The 19,224-nt window shown below is 43.5% G+C and overlaps 1 protein-coding gene across 5 annotated transcripts in view; it reads right to left on the bottom strand.

Annotated features, from left to right (window-relative positions):
- Window positions 1-9,769, bottom strand: part of Inpp5f (inositol polyphosphate-5-phosphatase F) — an 83,477-nt gene extending 73,708 nt beyond the window's left edge. For 4 of the 5 annotated variants that reach the window (XM_075972454.1, XM_075972451.1, XM_075972452.1 and 1 more), the window contains exon 1: window positions 9,316-9,736. In XM_075972454.1, the coding sequence (XP_075828569.1) occupies window positions 9,316-9,412 (97 nt within the window). In that variant the 5' untranslated portion in view covers window positions 9,413-9,736. Of the gene's footprint in view, window positions 1-9,315 lie in introns of all 5 variants that reach the window. The other variant, XM_075972450.1, reaches the window with a different exon arrangement.
- Between the last annotated feature and the right edge of the window lie 9,455 nt (window positions 9,770-19,224).

Genomic DNA, 19,224 nt, shown 5'->3' with positions numbered 1-19,224 from the left:
GTCTGTCTCTAGAACCCCTGCGGGTTTCCTCCCTGGACCACACTTCCTGCTAGCCTGGTAAGCAGGGTTATCCATCTTTTTACTTTGGCATATACCAGGTAGACAATCTCCATTCAATTCTTGCTTTTGTTTAGTTTGAGACAGGGTTTCATGTCACCCACACTAGCCTTGAACTCCCTAGGTAATCACGGCCGTTTGAATAGGTATGACCCCCATAGCCCTATGTGTTGGAATGCCTTGCTGGAGTAGGAAGTGTTCCTTGGGGGTGGGCTTTGAGGTCTCATATGCTCAAGCTACACCCAGTGTAGCAGTCTTCTTTTGCTACCTTTCTATTAAGATGCAAAACTCCCAGTTCCTTCTCTAGCACCATGGCTGCCTGCATACTGCCACGTCTCCTGTCAAGATGATAGTGGACTAATTAGATGTTTTCCTTTATATGGATTGCCATGGTCATGGTGTCTCTTCACAGCAATAGAAACCCTAAGACAGTGAGAGAGGATGACTTTGAATTCCTGATCCTCCTGCTTCCACCTCCCAAGTTCTGGGATTACAGACCTGCATCAGCATTTTACACTGGGTTTTATGCAGTACTGAGGATAGACCCCAGGGTTTTGTACATGCTAGGCACAAATTCTGTCACTTGAGCTACAAACATCTCCAGCCCCAAACAATAATTTTTTTTGTTTGTTTTATTTTTGTTTTTCGAAACAGGGTTTCTCTGTGGTTTTGGAGCCTGTCCTGGAACTAGCTCTTGTAGACCAGGCTGGTCTCAAACTCACAGAGATCCGCCTGCCTCTGCCTCCCGAGTGCTGGGATTAAAGGCGTGCGCCACCAGCGCCCGGCTAACAATAATTTTTTTTGAAAGACTAAATGACTTCACAGTGTAATTTAAAAGACAAAAGAAACACAATGCTAAATTAAATGGGAGGGCTCTTCTTCAAGAAATGAGAATACTGGAAAGTTAGGAAAATGTCACAGCTCTAGAAATGAGTCTGAGAAGGCAGGCTAGTACACCACCATCCTCAGAAGCTCTTAGTGTGCGCACCACAGCCTTCCTGGGCAAAGACAGTTACCCTGAGCTCAGAGTAGGGTGAAAAGGGTTTGTATCTGGCATAAAAGCAATGCTTAATTATGTGAAACACCAGGGATCTTATACTCACAAAAAAGGAGGACAAAAACCCTTAATGTTACAGTTAGATATTATAACTGTCTAAATGAGATATATTAGTACTGCATAAATTATGAAATTTAAAGCTCAGTATTTCTTTAAAAGAAAGTGAAAAGTTGTTTGAAAAGAATGAGATTCCTTAAACAAATTAGTATATCCTGATGCATCCTACTATTAAGTTTAGGAAATACAAGAGTAAATTTGAAAGAACCTAAAACCAAAAGAAGCTTTGGGTTTTTATTGTTTTTTTTAAATATCTCACACATGTGTTTATGTGTGTATATAAAAGACAGACTCACTATGTAACTATGGCTGGCCTGAAACTCAGAGATCTGCCTCTCTCTGCCTCCCAAGTGCTAGGATTAAAGGTGTATCACTATTTACATCTTAATTTTTTTTGTTTGTTTTTTGTATTTTGAGACGGGGCTTACAGAAGCCCTGGCTGTCATAGAACTTGCTCTGTAGACCAGACTGGCCTCGAACTCACAGCAATCGTCTGCCCCCTCTCCAGAGTCCTGGGATTAAAGGCATGCACCACCACCATGCAGCTATAATTTTATTAAATCTTTGAGAGTTTAATAAAATGTATTTTGTTCATATTCACCCTCCACTTGATGCTTTGGTGTTTCCAGACAGTGTTTCATGCAACTGAAGATAACCTTGAACTTCATATATATTTTTCAAGACAGGATTTCTCTGTAGCTTTGGAGCCTGTCCTGGAACTAGCTCTTGTAGACCAGACCTCGAACTCACAGAGATCCGCCTGCCTCTGCCTCCTGAGTGCTGGGATTAAGGCCTGGGCTACCACTGCCTGCCTAACATTGAACATCTAACATTCCTGCCTCCACCTCCCAAATTCTAGGCTTAAGGCAGGTTTCAAAGGAACACTGACCTAAAATCTACCTACATTTCTCAGTTAGTTTTACCAAAGAAAGTATGACTGATTTTCTTTTCTTTTTTTCTTTTTTAAATGAATGGAAGCAGTTCCCTTAAGGGTCTCTCAATATCTGCAAAATGAGCCATCCTACAGAACATGCAACTGAAAGAAGACACTATCAATGTGTGCCAAGTACTATAATGCTTGATGTTCAATGTTTAGCCTCACTTTCAAAACACTATATATACATTATTACTTATATATCACCATCAGCCAGAAATTGTAATGGGAGTTTCTTCTCCTGCTCGCCAGTCCCAAATAACCACTCAGATGTTTACTATTACTTATAAATGCTTGGCTGATGACTCCGGCTTATTTCTAACTAGCTCTTACATTTAAATTAGCCTGTTTCTATTCATTTATATATTGCTATGAGGTTGTGGTGTTACCAATATGCTAGCATCTTGCCTCTTGGGTGGGTGGCATCTCCCTTGATTCTACCCTTCTCCTGGATCTTTGTTTGGATTTCCCACCAGGCTCTATCCTGCCTTGCCACAGGCCAAAGCAACTTTATTTATCAATCAATGAGAGCAACACATATTCACAGTGCACAGAAAGACCATCCACAGCAAGAAATAATGACATTTCCCCCTATTTTGATAAAGGCTTTGATTCAAATGTTCTCTGCTCACTTATGACCAGTTGACACATGATGACCGTAACTTAGATCAGTTAACACGTCATGATTTATCAGGGCTCTGTGACATCACTGTCACCTCACACTTACTCAAAGCTAGATTTTAGAGTATTGTTTTAAAACATTTGAACAGGAATAGAACAGTCTGTAAAACAAACAAACAACAACAACAGAAAAAAAACCCCACAAAGATAGCAATGCAGTTTGTAAAGACCTAACACATTTAAATCCCCATTAAGGCACACCAAAATTAGAGTATACTGAATCAAGAGTACAGCTGAACTAGTATGATTCTTCCAATAGTCTAGTATCTGTGTACAAAGACATGAGCCTACTGCACCTTAAAGTCCAAGGAGAAAACGACCAAGAGCAACCTTTCTGGCAGAAGGACCAGGTGGGAGAAAAATAAAGACGTCTGTGGGTCCCACTCATTTTCATTTAAAAGGAAACCAGATCTGCTGAACTCCACAGGTCTTTAAGACAGAGTCCCCCTTGACAGGAAAAAATGTCAACAAGAAACAAGCACAGAACCAGAGGCAATGTTCGACAATGTACGAGTCTTTGGTCCTAGCCACTATTTAATCCTCCCAACAAGCTTTTGATGCTCAAACTATACAAGGTGAACGGGGGACGATAATTATTCCAATACAGCTCTGGCAGATGACTTTCTGAGGGCCATCCGCCATAGATCTAGAGATAAATGTATTCTTCCTGTGTTAGCTGGGAGGTCCCATGATGCTGGACACCTTGGAGAGCTCTAATGCAGTCAGGTTCCTGAAACACCACACTGAGGTCACTTAGGTCTGGCACCTGGCAGCTCTGCTCTGTCAGTCTTTGTACCCTATGCCACTCCTCCCTCAATGTTCTGACCTGATGGTACGCTCCTTTGGCAGGCTCCAGCCAGAACACAAGTATCTAGGAATCAAGGATTTAAAAAAAAATCCTCCCATCTTTGAAGGCGATTGCCTTAAAGGTTTGTTCTCTTCCATTCTCTGTGTACTCTGAAAGGTCGCCCTGAAACTGGATCTAGGATTCTTGCAAAGCTACGCTAAGACAGGGTTCAGGTTGCTCATCACTGGAGGAAACAGCTCCCATGCAGTACATACCAAGATCTACCCCATGATCTATCCCCACTTTTTCCACAGATGCTCTAAAAACCCAAGAAGGAAAAACTGCTAGAAAGCTATTTGTCAACCTACCATATAACAACATTGTGGAGTTCCTTATACCTACATAAACTAAGTTTGCAGGAAATGAGACAAGGCAGGCACAGGGACAAGAACAAATGAGGAGCCCCGTTACCAGCCTGTGCAGCCTGCACTGGCCTTCCCATGTGAGGGCCTCTTATTCCCCTATAGGCTGCATTTCATAGATGCCCACGAAACACAAATCTTACAGCCTCACAGTCATCAAGATAGAGAGGCTTATTATTTATTTATATATTCATTATATTTGTTTTATCAAGGCAGGGTTTCTCTGTATTATCCTGGCTGTCCTAGAGCTCACTCCATAGACCAGGTTGGCCTTGAACTCACAGAGATCCTTGCCTCCTTGCCTCTGCCTCCTGAGTGCTTGGATTAAAGGCATGTACCTCCACGCCCAGCTTTATAAAACAATATTGTCAGTACTGAAGAATATGACTGTGGAGCCATATACTGGAGCAGAAGCCTTGGCTCTCCCTCTTCCTCCAAGAATTTGGAGAAATTATTCCTTTATGCTTCAACGTTCTCATCTGTAACAGAAGAAGTTATTAACAAAATTAACTTCCAGAGTTTTACTGCAGGATGAAAATGGAATAGATAGAGACGGAGCACTGTCTGGCTCAGAAATGCTCAACAAGTAAAAGCTGCTACTGTACGCTGGTATCAATCTTGGGTGAAGATGCAGATAACAAACTAAATGTAAAGACTCATTCAGCCCAACTGCTACCGTGTTGACAGTATACTATATAGGTAACAAAAGTAGTACACAATACAAAATGAGCACTTTTTCAAAGAAATTAAAGGCAAAAAACACTATAAAGATGGTTACAATGATAACAAAAATTTTTAGAAAGCCAAGCATGGTGGTTCATGCCTGTCGTCCTGGAACTCAAGAAGCTGAGGCAGGAGGATTAGGGGTTCAAGGCCAGCCTGCACCAATTGAGATCTTGCCTCAAAATTTGTGTGTGTGTGTGTGTGTGTGTGTGTGTGTGTATGTGTGTGTGTGTGTGTAACAGCAGGACACAAAATACTAAATAAACTGAATACAGTTTCACACAACAGCCCTCCAGAGGTTAGTATTCTATATGGATTTCAATTCTATAATAATTTCCCATTTTAAAAAGTTAACTTCATTTGACAGTGAAAAATAATTTCAGGCTGGCAAAATGATAAAGATGACTGCCACTAAGCCAACAATCGACGTTTGATCCCTAGGTGGAAGGAGAGAATGGCCACAAGTTGTCCTGACCTCCACAAGTACAAAGCAACATGTAAAAGCCACTTCCCTCTAAAAGGGAAAATAATTGGATTGCCAAAACTGTAAGACGGGCAGGAAAACTTGGTGTGAATTCTGACAGCTAGTATCCCCTGGGGTGGTGGGGAGAAAGAAAAAAGAAAAAGGGAAGAAAAAAAATGCTCACTACTGTGTATTATTTAAAGTACCATTTGCTATATATGGACCATGCGTTTATAAATGCTGTGTGTACAGCAGGTGCTCTGAGATCTCTCATGGTCACTCAGTCTCGGAATAGAATGAGGTAACACACAGAAATAAATTATGTAACACTGCCCCATCACACAAAGCCGAAAGAGTGGAAGCAATTTTAAATGAAAAAGACTACATAACTATTTCCAATAGTGGATTATATATTGTTTTTTAATTTCTTAAACTAAAATCCTTTTAAATATATATGTAGTAAATATATTTTTTATTTTTAATTAACATACAAATTACTGGATTTGCCTCTGTGTGTGTGTGTGTGTGTGTGTGTGTGTGTGTGTGTTACAGTATTTTCAAGCAAAATATGTTCCAGCTGACTCTCCTCCTCCCTGATCTTGTCCATGACCCTGATCTTCCCTTGTGCCCTCTGACCCAACTCCCAGAACCTCTTTATTGCTTTGCTGTCTCGTATGTCCCATTACCCTCCTCCTTTCTCCCCTTCTCCTGGCATCCTTTCGATTAAACTATAATTCTTAGTGTCAGACATTAAACTCTACTCTCTGGAGATTACTGAATATTTACACAGCTCTTTCCTGGGAGAAGTTAAAACAACCTAAATACTTTTTTTCTGGTGGCCATTAACTTGCAATAGTGATAAGCATCTTAAAAAGAAAAATAACAAACCAAAAGCCCAACGATTTACAAAATAAAAACAGACAAATATTTACGTTCAATTTTTTCCTTAAAAAAATTAAACAGTGTCAAAAAAATAAGGAATCCTATCACAAAAAAATCAAAAGTTTAAGTTCTAACATTTCTCAATGAACTGAACAAAGATTTTCCACTCAATTACATAAATCTTTTTTATTTCTTTTGAGTGTTTGTTTGAGACAGGGTCTCACTATTACGTAGTTTTGGCTGTCCTGGAACTCAATATGTAGACCAGGCTAGCCTGAAACTTACAGAGATGAGATCCACCTACCTCTGCCTCCTGAGTGCTGGGATTAGAAGTGATCACCACCACTATCAGCCTAAACAAATCTTTAAAAACAGTCACTCAGCCTAGGAGTGGTGGTGCAGAGGCAGGAGGCTCACTGTGAGTTCAAGGCCAGCCTGGTTACAAAGCTAGTCCCAGGACAGCTAGGGCTGTTACACAGAGAAACCTTGTCTCAAAAGAAAAAAAAAAAACAAACCCCAAAACAAAAACAAAACAAAAGAGAGACAGAGAGAATCACTCAGCTAGGTATCATAGGTCACACTGTAATCCAGGAGGAGGCAGAGGTCAAAGCATTGTGAGTTTGGGATCAGCGACACAGTGAGTTTCAGGCTAGCCTGGGCTATAGAGCAAGAAGGGGATGGGGAATCAGAATGAGGCCTAAAACGAACATAAGAGATCATCTTATTTTTACAACAAAGATTTAAATGTGAGGAAACTTGAAGTTATGTTTAATTCAGGTTAACTCAATCATAAAGTATGTTCTGGATTGATTACAAACACTCTTCAGCCCAGAGACACCAAGATTATTAGTAAAGCAGAGCCTGTGATGAGGAAATAATGCCTACTGAGAAGACACAGGTTAATGTAGAAAGGGAGGATTATAACTGCTAGTGTACAAAGTATAGAAAACATCAAGAAACAAAACAAACGTGACCAATAACTCTGCCCCATGGATGCAGGCTAGACTAGTACAGGGTGGGTGGCCTCGAACAGAAGTCACACACAATGAATGACCTAGGCAGGAACTGAGAATAGCAGGGATTCTGAGCTATGGAAATGCTCATGTTAACCTTAACTATCATTATCACTTCTTTTTCTTTTTTTGGTATTTTCGAGACAGGGTTTCTCCGTAGCTTTTGGTTCTTGTCCTAGAACTAGCTCTTGTAGACCAGGATGGCCTCGAACTCACAGAGATCCGCCTGCCTCTGGGATTAAAGGTGTGCACCACCACTTATTTTTCTTATGTCTCCAGGAAAAAAAGAAAATTTCTTGTTTCTGGTCATTTAGTAGTCACATGTTAAAAAAAAAATCACAATTCCCATCACTGTTTGGTTCTATAATACCACCCGTGGTGAAACAAACTTGGTCAGTAGTTTGCTCAGTTGTTGAATAACGGGGGGGGGGGGGGGGGGACGACGGGGACGGACTAAGATTTTAACTGTTGTCACTTCAAACAAGAGCAAACCTGGCCATAAAAACAGAGGAAAATGTTCAATAGAAAAAACAGGATTTGAAATAACTGTACAGATAAAAGATCTGAAGAGCATTCACGCCAATTAAACATTATTACTAAAATAGCTATTCTTAGAATCGTGAGTATTGAACAGACTAAACTATTTAGTAACTACAAGAATGCGCCATGTACTCAACTTGAACGCCTAAGGCTCACAAGAGCCTACTAATTCTGAAATATGATGGCCTCTGCCTTCCTCTAGATTTGTGGTCCATGTTTGTGGGGAATGGGCTACAGATCTAAGAAATAAAAGAAAACTTAATTGTAATGGCTAGAACAAACTTTTTCATTATGGGGGAAAGTGTTAACTTTGCTTTCTGATATGGACTTTGGACAAAGTGTAACCCAAACCAAATGGCTTATTCCAAAAAAGGCTGGGGTTAAGCTTCTGGTTGAGGAAACTGCCGAGGCACAGGAAATTTCGTCCTGTCTGATGAGCTGATAAGGACTTCAAGTTCCATGAAGTCCTGCATTCCAGCTCCCAGGAACCGGCTCTTGGGAATTTCACAGCCTAATTCTCCCTGCTCTAAACCTCACACGGGTGGCAGGCTAGGAAAGTAGTCAAATTGGGGTAAAGAAGAAAGCAAGAGACTAGCCTAAACTAGCCTACTTATATCATCTATCCCAAGGTCACCAGGAGTCTTGTGGATAAGGTAGTGTCTCCGTTCTGAAAAAAGAGGACATAAAATACAGTAGCAAGGAAATACAGCCAGAACCGTATTTCTGGAGAAGGAAAAAAAACGTTCTCCTTCAGAGCAACATAGCAGGCCTTCGTGATGACACAGGAGATTCGGCCGAAAAGTGTCCGGGAGGTCACTAAAGTGCCCTTCTGTATTGAATGTCCCCTGGAAAGGAATATCCCGACCCTGCTCCTCAGGCTGCCATGGTAAGTGGGGCTCACACACTAAAGGACCTGTTACCTAAGTGGTAACAAGATGACCAGAAAAGTCCCTTTGAAGCTGTTACACTAGATGCACTCCAGGAATACAGGTAAACTTCCGAGGGTGGCTCTTTCAAGAGTTCCAGTCTCACTTTTCCTAAAGTCAAAAGCTCTTGTATGGATAAGAAAAAAGCACTGGCAACTAAGCAGAAGTTGCCCAGACTCCCCAGAGAGATACGGAGACAGCAGCTGTCTGAGGACAGGTGCTGCTGCCTAACCCGACTGCAAAGTTTCCCAAGGCAAATGATGGAGGCTTTTGACCTCTCCTAACCGTTTAAGTGACAGCCGACACAATTTCTTCTCGAAAATGGCAAGTCATACACGGAGCTTTCGATCAAGTGCTGTGAGGTAACCCTCATGAAGTCACTCTTTAATAAGGGACCGGGAACAACACAAGGATGTCAACAGGGAGAGTCCCGCCAAGGCTTCCACTGCACTACATGGAATTCGAACCCAGAACTTTGCCGCGCTGGACAGCGTGAAGCCGGCGCAGGTGGGGGCCTGAGGGACCCGGTCCCCCCTCCCCAGGCCCCAGATACTGGAGGAGGCACACTAAAGGGGGATGACCGGCCTTTCCCGCCGCACAGAGACAGGAGTGCGCACCAAGGAGACGGCCGCGCCCCTCAGGACCGGAGCTGACATTTCCAAGCGGCCCGCCCAACCTCCCAGTCGCTGCTCCGGGGGGGGCCCGGGCCGCGCCCCCCCCCGCGCGCTCCAGCTGGCCGCCTCGCCCCACCCAGCCCGCGCCGAGCGCCTCACCCGGTCGGAGCTGCAGGCCGCCGTCTTGCCGGCTGCACCACAGTGCGCGCTCGCCCTGCTGCAGGATGTAGTGGTCCTTGGCTTGGAAGAGCTCCATACCGGCCCCACGCGTTCCGGGAGGCGGCGGTCCCCGGTCCGGGCACAGCAGCGGCCCGCCGGGGAGCTGTGCAAACGTCGTCCTCCTCCACCGGGACCACCAGGGTCCGTGCCTGGTGGAGAGGCCGAGGACCCACGGCTCGGAGGAACAGGGAGGGGAAGCACCCCGGGGCCTGACCCGCCGGCGGAGAGCACGCTTGGGCGGCCGCGGCCCTAGAGGCCTCTCCTCGCTCCCCTGCAGCTACCCTACTCAGGACCCGCCCCCTACCCTGAGGCTCCACCTCCTTTAGTTCATCCTGGCTCCCCCTAGACTCCGCCTCCTCCCAGGTTCCTCCCCTTGCCGTGCAACTCTACCTCCGGTAGTTCCGCCCCTCTCCCCTAGGCACCGCCCTTACTCAGGCTCCTCCCCCGGCCCGCCGACTCCACCTCCTGTGGTTTGTCCCGGGTTCCCCCCCCAGGCTCCGCCCCTTACGTTCCTTCCCCGACCCGGTCGACTCCGCCTCCCTCTGTAGTTCTCCGAATGGCGCCCAGGCCCCGCCCTGGTCCCGCCCACTAGCCCCGCGCCCTGCCTCTAGCCTTTCTTCTTTGAGCTCTCAGCTGGCGGTGCCGACGCGTCTGCTGCAGCTCCTCCCCCGCTGCTTTCTCTCCTTCTTCCATCTCATTCGCTCTTCTCCGCTCCTCTGCCTCTCCCACTGGCCCCTCCTGTGTCCCGCCTGCAGCCTACACAAGCGACCTCGGGAGGACCCTGTGCTAGATTGAGTCTGGTTAGACTGGCTAGTCACCCTCTGTGCAGCCCTTCGAATCTTCCGTGACATGCAAACCGGTCCTTCCTTCCATTAGCTCCTAGAAAAGCTTGGACAAGTCCCCGAATCCACCTGACATTCCTTTCTTACCTGGGTATATTTCCTACCAGTCTAAGCATAGACAACACCGAGCTCAGAAGTGCAACCCAATAGACTGGCTCCTAGATTCCATTCCAAGTGGGCCCTCCGCTGAGCAGAGGCCGCTTCTGTTTCGGGGATTCGAACATTCAATCATTTAGTAAATGCACATCAATGGTGATGCGTGAATCAACAGAAAATACACCAGAGTTAACAGGACTGATGAGAACTACAGGACAGTCTGAGAAGCCTGACTGCAGAAAGTCAGTTCATGAAGTGAAAAGAAAAAAAAAATGGACATCGCTCAGAGATAGTAAAATGGCCAGGTGGCCACCTTTATCAGAAAGGATTTAGGAATAAAGCTTCTGATTCTAGACCGGTCTCCCAGTCTTCGGACCCATCTTCGGGTCTGTCCTGCTGTGTGATCTTAGGAAGATTTTAGTCTCAAGAATTGGTTGAGTTCGTGACCTTAAATTACACCAAGACTCCCAATTCTGTACATCAATGAGTCTTCTTCCTTTCTTGTCGTCTTTAAGGCCTTAAAAACGATCTTAAATAGAAGCCTAAGGGGCTGGAGAGATGGCTTGGCGGGTCAAGAGAACTTGCTGCTCCTGCAGAGGACCTGGGTTCAGTTTCCAGCCTTCCCAAGGCTGCTCACAACCATCTGTGATTGGACACCTCTTCTGGCCTCTGTATAGGCTCCTGTATGCACATGGTACACAGGCACAGAAATACGCAATAAATGTTCTTTTTTTAGAAAGAAGCCTAAGATACTATAGAGGATGTAATACTTTTAACCTTTTGCTCAAATGAAACAGGAAGAGGCTCTTGTTACTAATTATTGTGAAGCCCACACTGATTTCCTTGTTGAATTGCCACAGAGCAACCGAAGTCTCATGACAATAAGATGCCCTGGAATCTTTCCCCATAAGCTCAGGGCTTGACAGGCTGCCCCAGACAACACAACATAAAGGGCAAAGGGGCATGGGATTACTCCGCCAAACCTCTGGGATGTGATGTGGACAAAGGCAATGACAGTACAACGTTTCAACAGAAATTTAGAAGAATAAATCAACTACAGGTTTGTCATCGAATTAGTACCGAGAAAGTTCTATGAAGACAATGTGCCCTGAAATTAATTTCATTATGTATTAAAGAATCACATTAAATAATCCTGTTTAAAATTGACTAAGCCAGGCATGATGGTGCATGCCTGTAACTCCAGCACTTGGGACATTGTAGGTGGAAGTCTTTCTCCTGTCTATTAGTTTCTGAATATCCACTCTGAGGCTTCATATTAATTACAAACTGTTTGGCCTATTAGCTCGGGCTTATTAACTAACTTTTACATCTTAAATTAAGTCATTTCTAGTTTATATTTTACCATGAAGCTCGAGGCTTGTTACCTCACATGTGGCTTCTCCAGCAGCTGCTGGTGTCTCCCTGACTCTGCTCCCCTTCCCCCACTCCCCTCCCCTTGGATTTCTTACCTAGTTATCTTCTGCCTGGCTATTGGCCAAATCGGCTTCTTTATTAACTAATGGTAATAAGACATATTCACAGCCTAAAGAAGGGCATACCACATCAGGAAATGAAATCAAAGAGGAAGGCTAGCCTAGGCTACATGAAACCATCTCTCAAAAAAATTAGTTGATTTAATCTTTTCAAGTGTTCAAACCAGTGGTTCCAACCTTGTGGCTACTTACTAGAATCACCCGAGACGTTTGTAAAACATATCAATACTTAGCCTTCAGACCAACTGAAGAATTTAATTCATGTAGGGCATTGGCACTAGTATTTTTTCTAAGTTCCACCTAACGAGTCTAATGTGCACCTAATGTTAAGTAGCACAATTCTGAATGAAATTCATTAGAAAACTGCCTGACGGTCTGGTCAAAAAACGGCAGTCACTATTTAAAGCCATTGTGCAAGGTTGGTTTACCTATGAATCAGACTTCAGCCTCGCTAAGAGAGAGGAACCCCCTGGAAAAATCATACCCCTGCTATCTGTCTGACTCAAAAACCATACTGTCCTCTCCTTCCAACTCCAAATCCATGCCAGGCCCTGGGGTAGCCACACACTTGCCAGGCAAAGCGGAGTAAGTGAGAAGAGAAAGGGCTTTATTTCTGGGGCAGGCCTCAGCGAGTCTCCTGCCACAGCTGACTTCCCCTTACCTTGCTTTGGGCTTTGTGGACCTTGATCCTGCAGCGTTCCCAACCCCTGGCTGACCTGTCCTTTCTTGGCTCATGGCTACTTCCCAACCTGTATCCCTCTTCCAAACTTGCTGACTCAAGGTCCCTCTGCTCTGGGTGTCACTCAGATTACAAAGAAAAAAGATCCTGCTGTTTTCTAGTTTTTGAACAGTAATGACCATTATATGTCGGTTATCTTTTTGCATGTTTGCTTATATTTTATTTATTTAATCATTTATTTATTTTAGTTCTTTTTGTTTATTTGCTTATAGAGAAAAGGTTTCTCTTTATACCTCCTGGCTGTCCTAGAACTTGCTCTGTAGACAAGGCTTCTCCTTGAACTCACAAAGATTCACCTATGCTTGCCTCTGCCTTCTGAGTGCTGAGATGAAAGGCATATACCACCGTGCCCTGCCTTTTATTTTCATTTTCAACTGTGTATCTGTGTGGGGTGGGTACATGTGAGCCTAGTGCCACAGAGGTCAGAAAAGGGTGTCAGATCCCTAAAGCTGGACTGGTAATGAGTAACCCCCCAATGTGGGTACTCAGGACCAAACTCAAACCCTCTGCAAGAGCGGTCTGTGCTCATAAATGTTGAACCATCTTTCTAGCTCCCCATTTTCTTACTTAGAAAGACCCTTACCAGAGAGTCCCTGCTGGAAATGTGATATTTGGAAAGATTTATGAAATTTTGTCCTGTTGGAAATGTGATATGCCAATGGTCAAATTACTTTTTTTCTTGGGATATTTTCTCTGAATGATTTGTCCATTTTCTTCAGATGTCTCATTTGACCAATGGTCTTCAGATTCCTTAGCTGGATACCTTTATTCTCAAAGACAGAAACAATGCCCTTCCCTAACCTTAATTTTGGGAAGTTCCCTTTTGGCAAGTTATATCTGACCAAATGAAAAGCAGAGGTTTGGAGAAAAATAGAAAAGAAAACCTAGCTGGCGGGGTGGTGACTTTGGTGGGAGCCCCTGTGAGTGCTAATGACTGCAAAGTCACAGACAAGTGGCTTTTTTGTGAATTCACACCATAAAGTTGGGCACAATTGTTACACAAGTTCTAATTGGTCTTAATAATTAAAAACCCGGAGCCAGATATTAGGACAGATGCTGAAAGATCAGAGAGAGAAAGGAGCAAGCCACAGACAACTCTTACCTTACTAATTCCTCAGCAGAAAAAAGGGTCAAACTGCTGTCTCCTCTCACCTTATATTTCTCTCTCTGCACAGCCGTATCTCTTCCTGTCTGTCTGTCTGTACAGACCTCTAGACTTCTATGGTTAGCCAGTGGCCAGCTCTGCCCTCTGATCTTCAGGCAAGCTTTATTTGTTAGAGTACAAACAAGTTATCACCACACATAAAGGAAAGGAGAAAGATCTGATTCTGGCCTCCACACATACAGACAATTACACCTACACTCTACACATATAAAGGAACTATACATTTATACCTTCCCCCTCTGATTCACAGGTTGAAAAGCTGGCCACCTTGTTGACAATATTTGAGAGAGGGCTTTTAGGGGGAATGAGATTAGTGCCCTGGCTAAGTAATAGAGATAAGCCCTTCAACCTTTCACTACATGAAAACACAAGAAGAAAGTGAATGCCCACAAACCAGGAAACAGAGTCTTATCAGATCTCAAGTCTGCCAGCACCTTAACCTGAAACTTCCCACAAGAGTGAGGAATTCTCTGTTGTATCTAAGTCACCAGATAGCCACCCTTTCTTTGAGATAGTGTTTTACAGTCACTACCAAGTTGCTCATGGTTTTGTCTGTTCATTCATGACTGTCATGTTTTCATTGGCACAGAGGCTGCGTTATTCTACTGCTATTTCACCAGCAAATGCGGCAGTTACCGGCCTGTTTCTATGGCAGAGGCCCTGGGGATTCTGTTTACCATGGCACTGTCTAGGTTGCTGCCCCAAAATATAGCTTACAATTAAATCTCTATCATCCTATTCATCAGTAAGACTCAGGAGTCCAAGGCTGGACTGAAAACCTGCCAGCATAGAGAGGCTGAGTAGCAACTAGCTGATCTTCTCTTTTTGACAGTCTCAGAAGAGAACATCCTTCCAATTTGCCAAAACAAAAAACCCCACGTCACTCAAAGCCCCTCCCTACCACTTCCTGTGTGTCTAAGGTCTTCCAGACAGTCTCTGACTGATGATGACTACTTTCTGTCAACTAGTTGCTAACTCAGCATCAGACCCAAGGTTTATTTTATTTAATTATTACAAATGCAAACTTGGGGATCACAGTGTAATTGAATATCACACAACATTTGCCCCTCTTGTCTAAAGAAAAAGAAAAGATTTTTAATTCTAGTACAGTAAAACCATATACAATAAGAACAATTAGCAAGTAAAAATTACATTCACAATGTCCAGTCCATTTGTATTTGGCAAATTTGGAGAAATTGCTCTATTATCTATCCTATCTTGATGAGTCCAAAGTTTTATACCTAACCCACTTTCTATCATAACTTGTATTACCAACTGAAAAATATTTAGACCTTAAAACATTTTCTTAGATAAACAACTTAAGCTTTTATGTGTCTCAGCCTTTATAAACATTTTAATCGTTTTGTAAGTTCCCTCTTTTGAATTTGGTAGCAAACAAAATGGTAAAACTATAACTATCTATTCTTTAACCCCATCAGAGACCCGAGGAAAATAAAATATTCTGACTAAACAGGAAGTGCAGAGCAAGCAAATTCCAAAATTATAGAAATGACAAAAATAGCTAGTTTTCTGGACAGTTATCCAACGTTCCTATGTTGAAGCATCCATCTTCTGCCTACAGCTCTAGAATGTCTGACAGACTTTTCTGTGAAGCAGCAATTTTGAAGAATTGTCCCACCTTGTCTTGACAAAATTCAAAAGTCATCTTCTTTTGTGTCTTGATTGTCCAGTTTGGATGGCATACTGGCCCCAAATGCAACATATTTCCTGACTTCCATTCTGAAGGGAAGACATTCTAAAAATATATGGGTTGGTTTAGTTTAGCAGTTTTCTCTACAGTTCAATGTCTCCCAGCACCTTTTGTCCTTCGTTCATCAACATCCAAATAATTCCGTCGATAAAGCACCATTCAGGATCCAGAGGCCCTGTATGATTCCTGTCCTTATGTGACTTATACTTTTTATATTACTTTACTCTTTTTTATAGACCTTATTATTTTTAAAATTATCTTATTTATTTTTCAATGACTGTCTATACCCATTTTTTTCTTTCTTCACCATCTTTGTGTGTGTCTGCGTACGCACACACATATGTGTCTGTGTGTATATGTCTGTGTGTGTGCATCTGTGTATATGTCTCTGTGTGTGCATGTGCGTGCATCTGTGTCTGTGGGTATATCTGCATATATGTTTCTCTGTGAGTGTGTGTCTGTGTGTGTGTGCATCTCCTGCATTTCTCTGACTGCCGAGTCTCCGCTTAGGACATTGTGCTGATGCTGGACTCTGCCCCATCTGACCTGACAGACACAGTGGCTTCCAGCTGCTCCTAACCACCCAGTCACACCTATGTGTCCCAGCTCTGGGAAGCTGCTGTGTCCTTGATGCAGCAGCCAGCTGTTCAAGTGCTCCGGTGCACTTTAAAAGAGCTGCACCTCTGCATACCCCAGCACTGAAAGACCAAGTCACCAGGAAGCCAGGTTCAAAGCTGTGTTCGGAACATTTTATTTTCAGCTGTCTCAGGCCCTGTGTGGATTTATGTACCACATGTTGGGCACCAAATGTAGTCTTTTTTTGTACCACCAATGCCCAAATAATGACACAGAGACATCTTATTAATTATGAAAGCTTGGCTTAGACTTGTCCCCAACTAGCTCTTACAATTTAAATTAACCTGCACCTATTAATCTGCATTTTGCCATGTGACTTTTTTTAACCACTTTTCAATTCTGTGTGGTCTGACTTGGTCCAAGTCTCTGAAGGCCTAGATTCATCTCCTCTTCCTTTCTCTCCTTGGAGTCCCTCCTATCTTCTCCTTCCTTGCTACTGGCCATTCAGTTCTTTATTAAACCAATCAGAAGGTGCCTTGGCAAAGACACATCTTCACAGTGTACAAACAGATTATCCCATAACACATAACCCATACAGGACCATAGGAAATTGTTAAGAGCCATTCTGGAGCCCTCTGAAGTAGACAGAATTGGTCAGAAAACACTGGATGGCTGGAGAGATGGCTCAGCAGTTAAGAGGGTTCACTGCTCTTCTGGAAGACTGGAGTTCAGTTCCCAACACCCACATCAGGCACCGCACACTGTAACCCTAGCTCCAGAGGGAACCAATGCTTCTCTGGCCTCTGGGGGCCCTTGCACATACTACACACATACACACACACACATACACATACATACAGACAGACAGACACACACACACACACAGAGAGAGAGAGAGAGAGAGAGAGAGAGAGAGAGAGAGAGAGAGAGAGAGAGAGAGACTTAAAAGTAAAATAAAAACTTGAAAAATCATACCAAAAGAAGAATGCCCTTCATGAGGAGATGGCTGGCTTTTCTATTGTATGGCCTGATAAAATTATCAGGGACCCAGGTCATTACAGTCAGCTTCATAATTTATTTATTTTTTATTAATTTTATTTTGTTGTGGGGCATCCACCAGAAAAGACTGTTCAGACACAGATTTCAGCCAGTACAAAGTCTATGTTAGCTGACCAGTGACTGCACTGGGTGTTCAGACTCCCAGTGTCCCCCAGTCTTTCTCAGGGTGTGCTTTACAGGACACAAACCATGTCCTGGGTCGATACACTTCAGTTAACAAGAACAGTTAGACGGAAGAGAGACTATAAAAGCCAAAAGGCAAGGTTTGAGACTTTGCCAGAAATACAGATTTGATGGATTAGATCTTTGTTCTAATTTTGGACAGTGGAGCATCTATGTGCAGAGTTTTAGGGCCCAAATGGTACGTTCACCATGGAATCAGTTGTGCTAAGGTCTAAGGCCTATTAAGAGCTGGGACCCTGTTACAATTTATATTTTACATATATGGGTATTTTGCCTGTGTATGTGTGTCTGTGAATCACATGTGTTCCTGGAACCCTTCAAGTCAGAGAGCATATCAGATCTCCTACACCTGCAGTCACAGATATCGTAAGCCACTGTCTTAGGGTCACTATTGCTGTGATGAACCACCATGACCAGCTTGGGGAGGAGAGGGTTCATTTGGCTCACATTTCCACATCACTGTTCATTGTCAAAGAAACTCAGGACAGGAACTCAAACAGGGCAAGAAACTGGAGGCCAGAGCTGTTAGAGAGGCCATGATGGGATGCTGCTTACTGACTTGTTCAGTCTGCTTCCTTAGAGAATTCAGAATTAAGCCAGGCATGGCCATTAAAGCCTTTAATCCCAGCACTTGGGAGGCAGAGGCAGGCGGATCTCTGTGAGTCTAAGGCCAGCCTGATCTACAGAGCGAGTTCCAGGATAGTCAGGGTTACACAGAGAAACCCTGTCTTGAAAAACTACACATCCACAAAACAAAAACAAAAAAGAACTCAGGACCACCAGCTCAGGGGTGACCCCACCCACAATGGGCTGGGCCCTCTCTACAGGAATGAGTAATTAAGAAAATGTCCAAAAGGCTTCCTGACACCCTGATCTTACGGAGGCCTTTTCTCAGTTGAGGACTCCAGCTTGTGTCATCTTGACATAAGACTATCAGCCACCATATGGGTGCTAGGAATTGAACTCAGGTCTCTGGAAGAGCAGCAAGCAGCCAGTGCTTTTTGTTTGTTTGTTTGTTTGTTTGTTTGTTTGCGACAGAGTCTCTATGTACTCCCAGCTGTCCTGGAACTCACTATGTAGACCTGGCTGGCCTAGAACTCACAGAGATCTGCTGGCCTCTGCCTCCCGAGTGCTTGGATTAAAGGTGTCTACAACCAAGGTTGGAACAGCCAGTGCTCTTGACAGCTAAGCCAACTCTCCACCTCTGCCACCCCCTTAATATTTTTATTTAGTGTGTTTGTGTGTGTGCATGCATGTGGTGTGTGTGTGTGTACTTACATATCACAGTGCATATGTGGAAGACAAAGAACAACTCTTTGTCTATCATATGTGTCCCAGGTAGGAAATTTAGGTCATCAGACTTAGGGACAAGCACCTATATCTGCTGAACCATCTTGTAATCTTCAGCTTCACAATTTGTGTGTGTGTGTGTGTGTGTATGTGTAAGAGAAACAGACTTTCTTGAGTTTAATATTTTTCCTCTCCTGTTACAAAGAAAAGATAATCAATCTTTTCTCAAAAAAGATGTTTTTAATTAGTTTTTATTTGTTTTGGTTTTTGTTTTTCAACACAGGGTTTCTCTGTGTAACAGCCTTGGATGTTCTGGAACTTACTTCATAGACCAGGCTGACCTTGAACTCACAGAGATCTGCCTGTCTTTGCCTCTTGAGTGCTGAAATTGAAAGAGTACACCACCAAGCCCAGCTAACTTAAACTAGTTTTAAGATGTATTTTTTGTATTTAAATGTATGAGTGTTTCTTTGCAGTACATATATATATATATATATATATATATATATATATATATATATATATATATGTACAATGTGCAGGCAGTGCCTGTGGAAGTCAGAAGAAGGTATTGGATGTCTTGGAGCTGGAGCTACAGACGGTTGTGAGTTGGCATGTAGGTACTGAGAACCGAACCCTGGTCCTCTGCAAGAGCAGCTGGTGCTCTTAACTGTCGAGCCGTCTCTCCAGCCCAT

Source organism: Microtus pennsylvanicus, chromosome 5, assembly GCF_037038515.1.
Source record: "Microtus pennsylvanicus isolate mMicPen1 chromosome 5, mMicPen1.hap1, whole genome shotgun sequence".
Classification (NCBI taxonomy): Eukaryota; Metazoa; Chordata; class Mammalia; order Rodentia; family Cricetidae; genus Microtus; species Microtus pennsylvanicus.
This window is presented reverse-complemented; position numbering and strand designations above follow the sequence as displayed.